Below are 7,760 nucleotides of genomic sequence, written 5' to 3'. Positions count from 1 at the left end.
TATTGGATGTGTATTGTATTTTGTCATATTGATGAAAAAATATTTTTTACATTGTTGGTTTGGTGATTTTTTTTTAGAGTTATAATATTTGGTTTTATAATCTGATTTTACAATTTCAGTTTATACATTATATCATTTAACCATTGTTAGTTAGTTCGTGATTATATGTTAATTCGTAACAAATTAATTATAGTTATGATTACGTATGGTTTACCCAGTATATTAACGTATTTTTTTTTTTTTTGTAATTTTATGAAAAAAGCTTTATTGTGAAAACTGAAATGGTATGTTTTATTTTAGATCGGGGATTTTATGGATGGATATATAAATTGGCATATTCACGCATATCATGCCTTTTAAAAATTATAGGAATAATTGTGTTACATAATCAAAAAATATTCGTTTCTTTAAAGCTATATATTTGAATACTTGATACAGTTATATAATTTTCCACGTCCTTACTTATTGTTAAGGTACTCGTAAATTTATTATATTAAAACATATTGAATTGTACTGATATGTCATGTGCGTTGGAATGGAATAAATTTTATACAAAGTGAAAATGTCATATTTACTATGCGTTTTTATAACGCAAGAATACATATAATATTAATTAACATACATTAATCATTTATTCATGATTTCAATATTTTATTAATATTATTTAATCAGAAATAATTTAGTTAAAGAAAAATTAATTATTAAAAACTTAGAATTTCTTTAAAAAGCTTCAAGGTTTAACTGAGTGCCCTTTTATACCGGTTTGTTGAAGAAGTCCATACATATTACATATAGCGTACACAATGTATAACAGAATCTTCATCATAGTTAAATGGGCTACTTTAAAGTACTAATATCTGAATAATTATCAATAATTTACAGCTGGTTGGAACAGCGAGATACTTTATTATTTATATTAACGAATCTATTATTATTCGATTACTTTAAAGTCATGATAAGTATAATTTTATAAATATTTTTGTTTTCATATTTTTCGTTCTCGAAAATCATTTCTTCTATAATATATAACTAAATAATAATGGAGATGATATATTATACGATACTAAATAATTACGTTTTAATAATTATTAATAATCAAACAAAAATACAATGATCATTTTTATGACGTCATTGAAATCGGTGTTTTATTATATTGTAGTAACTCAGTAACCACGGATAAATGTTTACTTAACAATTATTATAAAAATAAGTAGACTTGATTTTGCTCAAACTTCATTCGGCGTTTTTTTAATGATAATGGAATCGTCAAAAAAAATTACGCCTGTCTTAACTGGTACGTTAAAAATTATTTAAATTATTTACAAATAACATAAACCTTTTTAATGGTACTTTTTATAGATAACTATTACCACCTAGCTTGGTCTTCTCAAATAATTCCCGAATCTACCCAAAAATTTCGATTACTTTTCTAAGTTTTAAGAGAAAATTATTGTCTTATAATTTGAAATTATTAATAACAATAAATTGGACTATATTTGGCGTATTTCGAAGTTCATAGTTTTTATAATCTTTAAGCTGGCTAGATAACTAACCAAACTGAGATAATTATCACCCTGTATATAGAATATTTTAAATTTGAAAGTATTGGTACTATAAAAATGCATACATTTTTTCGAGTTGTATTAACCATTATTTATATTTTATACTTTTAAATATATGAATATTAGCTCATTGCAGTTCAAGTAGGTTTATTATTATACTAGCTGGATCCGTTCACTTCGTTTCCTGCTAAAAATGTCAATTCTATAATATGATTTGAACTTTGATTAATTTGTTATTTAATATTCGGTTTAACGGTGTTCAAAACTTAGACATTTTCATTGACCATTTTGAATTTCCAAAAAAATTGTGCAAGCACCACTTTAAAATGCGAATTTTGTAAAATGTTTTCTTATTGCATACCTACTAAATTTGTGGTATTAATGTACCATGTAAATTGCAAGCTTTGATCTATTATTGTTTAGGCTCTACGTTTATTAGTCAGTGAGTTAGTCAGGTTATATTATAGTCACTCTACTTGGCGTTGCCCGTGAGACTCTCATATGATTATGCGAGCAGTATATTGTAAAAACGAAAAAAGAAAAGAAAAGAAAGAAATATAAAAATATCAATAAGATTATAATTATTGGTTAAGAATATTGGTTATTATGTACATGAAAAAGATTGTATGTGTTGCATCGTGCCGTTATAATCTCGTATAAATCCTATACGTGACTAAACAATGTGAACCGTTCCATTCATCAGTGATATGATATATTTATTAGGGTTATAAGGTTTATTATATGCGCGCGATAACTTTACCGTTATTTATTTTATTGAATTAAAATAATACATTTACAATCACGATATGTGAATGTGAGCATATCATTACAATATTACCAGGTAATTTGAGAACTCCCCGAGATGTGTACGTAAGTTTATAATTTATAATCCTTAAGTTTCAAAGTTACATCAATTTTTTTTTTACTACGTAGGATAAGATACTATAATAATGTGCTATCTCGTGTATAGTTGGTGAAACAATCTAACTTATTTTATTTATTTATTTTATTTTAATTTTTAATTTTTTTTAAATTTTTTATATAGTTAGTATAATAACCTGACTTATTTTGTTTTATTTTTTTATCGATTTTAACCCTTTAAAATCAAAATTTCGAAAATCGGGCAAGATGTGACATTTAGGAAGGTATTTGGAAAAATTCTGTGAAAAAAATTAGAAAAAAGTTAAATAGCGTCGTCACAAAATGGGTACATAAAAATGGCTTGGCCTTTTATAAAAATAAAGATTAAAAAAAATACAAGAAACAATATAATGTTTCATATTATAAAGTAGTTTTTAATGGAGATAATGTGAATTGGTCAGCCTATATAATATATATTATGAAAATAATTTTAGTCTTGTTTACATAAATAAATTAATAAAAATACATTAAGCTTGCATCTATTTGTAAATATTTTCATACTTCGTTATAAGTTATAACTTATAATAAATATATGTTTTCAGTATCATCAGTGGCAATGATAATCGGCATAATAATGCGACAAGTGGAATGGTCGTCTCTGCTTCCACAAAGAGGATCGCAGATTTTTTCATCATCGATTTCTGGCGATGGCCCGTGGTGGTCATTTTCACCAGTCTTATTCGTATTTGGTGCCATACACGGTGCATTGCTCGCGGGGCTTGGTTGGAGGCGTTTTTGCAACCGACTTGGCATGGTGTTTTTCGACGCAATTTTGATCGTTGGTTTGTTTGCCGTTAGTTTTCCTGTCAGATCGACAGAGCTGATGGTCGTTGGTAGATTATTACTCGGCACTGGTTCAGGCGGTTTGTCCGCTATCGTACCTGCATACGTTGGTGAAATTTCGCATCCGAAATTCCGAGGTATCTTCTATAAGCTACTCACATTCGTTTTTTCTTGAACTTAAAAGAATAGTCACGCCTTTAGAGAAAGTACAATTTGTGTCTCTCTCTGTATTACCAAGCCAGGTAAATCATGGTATTCAAACGATTAGTGGTATGAAATATAAAATTTAAGCCATGTTCACAGCTACATCATCTGTCGTATCATATTATGTTTAGAAGTTGAGCGCGGTCCAACTTACGGTAGATTATTGTTAGTGGATGATACCATGATTACAATGACCCATCAGATTACGATATAAGGAATATGACACGACAAATGTCGTTGCTGTGAACTCGGTATTACTATTGATAACTCGATATTTTCAGTATACCGGAGATGAAATAAATATCTTACCTTATGATATTAAGTTCATAGTTCTCATTATTTCAACAACAAAAAAAGCCCTGGTAGTGTATACCTGTTATTGTTTATAATATATATTTTCTTTTCGTTTACGTAGAAAATCGATCGATTGTTGTTTGAATGATTTCTATCACTATTAAAAATTATAATTTTTTTTCGTAGGCAGATTAAGTGCATTGTTTCCTATGATCATGGTTATGGGCGTCATGATATCTGACGTGTTTGGCCCATTCAAACAATATGATTATCAGCAACCTTTCAACATATCGTTCAACGTATTTTGTTGCTCGATCATTATATTACACGTGATCGGATTATATTTTGATCATAAATCGCTGCATTCGTCGTCAAGAAGTTTTTTCGAACAGCACCATCACAACATTTACTCTTTAAATGCGATTAATTTGTTGAGTCAACACAACTGGATAAAAGCATTTTTCTTACCTTCAATGGTATATTATATTTGTGCAAAATAATATTGAAAGGGTTAGAGAGAGAGATATGTGGTTTTATGAGTGAATGATTTATAATTCAAAATACAACCTCCTAAGGTTATAAGTTTTTTTATTTATAGAGTTGTTTTGATAATTGCTATAACGCATTTCGACGGAGCTCATGGCATGGATTGGATGCATCGCATAATTACCGTACGGATTTCAGAGCATTGTTTATCGGTGTAGGATGCATGTTTTTCCATCAAATGTGTGGAATAAATGTAATGGTATCATACATGATTCATACAATTAAAATGGCTGACATTCATGTAGACCCTAAAACGGTTTTCATCACATTAGAAATTGTTCAGGTTAGTTACAAACTTGTATTTTACGGTCAGAATTTGGTTCTTACATTTCAGCTCACGTCTGAAATGTAAATATAATATACATACATTAAAATTAAATCGATTAATGTATTTTAGGTCATTGTGATGTGTATCGCAATAATTATCATAGACAGCAGAGGTCGTCGCATATTATTAATATCTTCGGCAGTTATTATGTGTTTTTGTTTTGCTAGTTTGGCATTTTGCAACTTTTTTAAAATGCAACTAAATGCTACTACATTGAATAATATATCAATGATTTGCATTATGTTTTTCATTTTGGCTTATTCTTTAGGATTTGGACCAGTGCCTTGGGTTATAGTGGGAGAAATATTTTCGATGAAAGTAAGTATACATTTAATAAAATATATGCGATTTATAAAATAAAACTCTATAAAAATTTATACTTGCAAATTGCAATAATATCTCAAAAGTCTAGAGCCTGGATTTATATGCACTAAAAAGTATTAAAATATGCCATATAATATGCAGTAAAAATCATTAGTATATGCAAAAAATATGCATTCACAAAATTTATATTTAAAAATTCAAAATTGTTTTAAGTATGAAAAAAAATATAAAATATAAATGTATAAATAAATACATAAATATTACTGTTACCGACCAACATTTTTTCGCGATAACGCATTGAAATATGAAAAAATATGCATTTACTGTCAAATATATAAAAATATGTGAAATAAAAATTTAGCAATGAATTACAATTAGTATGATTAGTGATGATTATTAATAAAAATATAAAAAAAGTAAAAAAGAATAAAATATGCAAAAACATACAAATCCGGTCTCTACTCATAACATAATACATATTATCTTTTTAAAATATATGAATCAATATAAAGTTCTGAAAGAAACTTACAAATCAATTATAATTTATAGCAAATGTATAGATATTATAATTATTTTTTTAGGTAAAACCGTACGGAGTAAGCTTAGCCACAGCTATAAACTGGCTAATGATGTTAGCAGGTGCTTATTTTCCAAACGAAAACAACACATTTTTAGAAATCGAATATGTCTTCTTGGTTCGCTTTGTTTTATGCTTGTTTGGTGCATTATTTGCGTGGTGGTTCATACCAGAGACAAAAAAAATCAGCTTAACACAGATCCAGTTGGAAATAGATGCTAATTTTGAAGTTATATCATATATACCAGTTTAATAATATATAGTACTATACCTACTATATTGTTTATTATGGACATTCATAGCACTAAATATTATTTAACTAGTATATATGATATAATTTCAAAACTAATAATATAGTAATTATATAATATAATAAGTTTGTTGTGTAGTTGAATAACTGCAGTTGTTTGTATTTTCGTACTATTTTTGTAATAAAAAAGCATTCTAAAATATTGCTATATTAATATTTCTTAAACACATTATAAAAACCTTGTTTTCACATGTCTAGAGATCTAATGGATCTTTACAATACCAATATAGCCATATAGGTCATATACAAAATTCAATTAGTAACATTAGTAATCAGAGCCGGGTCTTTAGGGTGAAGTTAGGCCTGAGGAAAATTTTTTTAGATGAGGCCTATAGTAAAGACCTTTTTTTTATAAGTCTATTGAATTTTTTTTATCTATTTTGTTTATATGTGCACTGCTAAGTCAAATAGGTGAACAATATCCCGTAATCCGTTATCGAATAAACAAAAGATAGAGTACTTTTACATAACAGTATTGTATCTGCTTTCCACGTTGACCTAGACAACTTAGTAATAATGCTCTGAGACCTTTGACAAGTCTTAATTTTGACTGATAGTCTATCCAAGTGTTTGTATGTAAAAGTCTTGTTTAGTACTACCTTAAATACTTATAGGGTGTAAGCTATTTTGTATTTTCTACTCTTCAAAATAAAATATATTATATAATTTGATTAAATTTGTTATATTGTTAAAAAATGATTGAAATATGTAGTACCTTTAGTAGAATATTTATTTGGTAATAGTTATTTCAAAACTCTGAAACGAACAGTTTGTTATAATTATTTAAATTTGAAATAAACTCAATTGGATAATATATGTTCACTTATTTATTTATATAATTTATCAACATTTTAGTCGCTAACCAGTAGGTATACTGATATAAAACTCAATATCTATCGTCTTAGTCTACCAACTAACTTTTGTAAAATGAGTAAATAAGTAAAAAAAATATTAAATATTCTAATAATATATAATATATAATTTATATTAAATTTAATAAGAGTAGTATTTTTCGTTACTTATTATATTATTAAAATGTATTTTAAAATTAATTAATTTAAAACCCCACTGAACAAGGGGGTAGGCGGGGTTGTGAAGTGATATAACTATTTTGGTGGTCACGACATTAAAAAGATTGAGAAACGATGATCTACATTATTTTTTGTGATTTCCCATTATTTAGAGGTTGTTGACCTTTATTATTCCTTTTTTCATTGTGTTTTATTTATTCATATTACATAATTATTGGATTTTGTCATCCGACCTATTTATTATGATATGATTTGAATGAACCTTATTATACAGTAAGTTAAATTATTATATAACTGTGTAGATTTTTTAATCTTATGGAATTACATAAATCGAATTTTTAAGAAAAGGAAAACACAATGGTAGGAAATCTTTTTAAGCTCTTTTTTTTAGTTTGACATATTGTTATGTTATGTTATTATTGTTTATGTACATTAACTATTATAGTCAGTTAAAAAACTTCCAATTATTAATTATTTATAAACAAAAAGGATAATGTGGATGACTCACTAGTATCAATCTATGAAACTTTCATAGATTGATACTAGTGAGTCCCTGCTATGTCACTAAAAATTAACTAAAACTGATAAAAAAATGTACGCAAACTAACGAAATTTCAATATTTAAAATTGATATTTTGAGCATATTATTAATTTTTATATTCTTTAAAAAATATGTTTTTAATTAATAATATTTTTCATATTTTAAACAAATTTAGCTAATCATATTGTTCTAGTATTTTAATTTTTAATTAACTGATTATTTTGCCTATGATAATCTCTACTGGCTACTATGCAACTATAAAATGTATCTATTTTTTGTAATTTTATTACTTAAGTATATAGGTGTATACTGTATAGGTATAAATGTATAATTATTATA

At 26.6% G+C, this 7,760-nt stretch overlaps 1 protein-coding gene across 1 annotated transcript; it reads left to right on the top strand.

Annotated features, from left to right (window-relative positions):
• Positions 1 to 1,157: 1,157 nt before the first annotated feature.
• Positions 1,158 to 5,816, top strand: LOC114120757 (facilitated trehalose transporter Tret1-2 homolog). The gene is made up of 6 exons (XM_027982771.2): positions 1,158 to 1,294; positions 3,026 to 3,403; positions 3,951 to 4,240; positions 4,363 to 4,593; positions 4,708 to 4,956; positions 5,544 to 5,816. Exons 1-6 carry the CDS (start codon positions 1,252 to 1,254, stop codon positions 5,790 to 5,792), a joined length of 1,440 nt encoding a protein of 479 aa, XP_027838572.2. The 5' UTR covers positions 1,158 to 1,251; the 3' UTR covers positions 5,793 to 5,816.
• Positions 5,817 to 7,760: the final 1,944 nt, after the last annotated feature.

The sequence above is a fragment of the Aphis gossypii genome, chromosome 1 (genome assembly GCF_020184175.1).
Source record: "Aphis gossypii isolate Hap1 chromosome 1, ASM2018417v2, whole genome shotgun sequence".
NCBI classification, from domain to species: Eukaryota; Metazoa; Arthropoda; class Insecta; order Hemiptera; family Aphididae; genus Aphis; species Aphis gossypii.
The sequence above is the reverse complement of the archived record's forward strand: the minus strand, read 5'-3'. Positions and strand labels throughout refer to the sequence as shown.

Bases quoted from the DNA above. Each gene is read 5' to 3' on its own strand.
- LOC114120757 (XM_027982771.2), top strand. From the start codon at position 1,252: ATGATAATGGAATCGTCAAAAAAAATTACGCCTGTCTTAACTG. The intron at 4,241-4,362 runs GTATATTATATT...TTTTATTTATAG, and splicing joins CATTTTTCTTACCTTCAATG to AGTTGTTTTGATAATTGCTA. The intron at 4,957-5,543 runs GTAAGTATACAT...TTATTTTTTTAG, and splicing joins GAGAAATATTTTCGATGAAA to GTAAAACCGTACGGAGTAAG.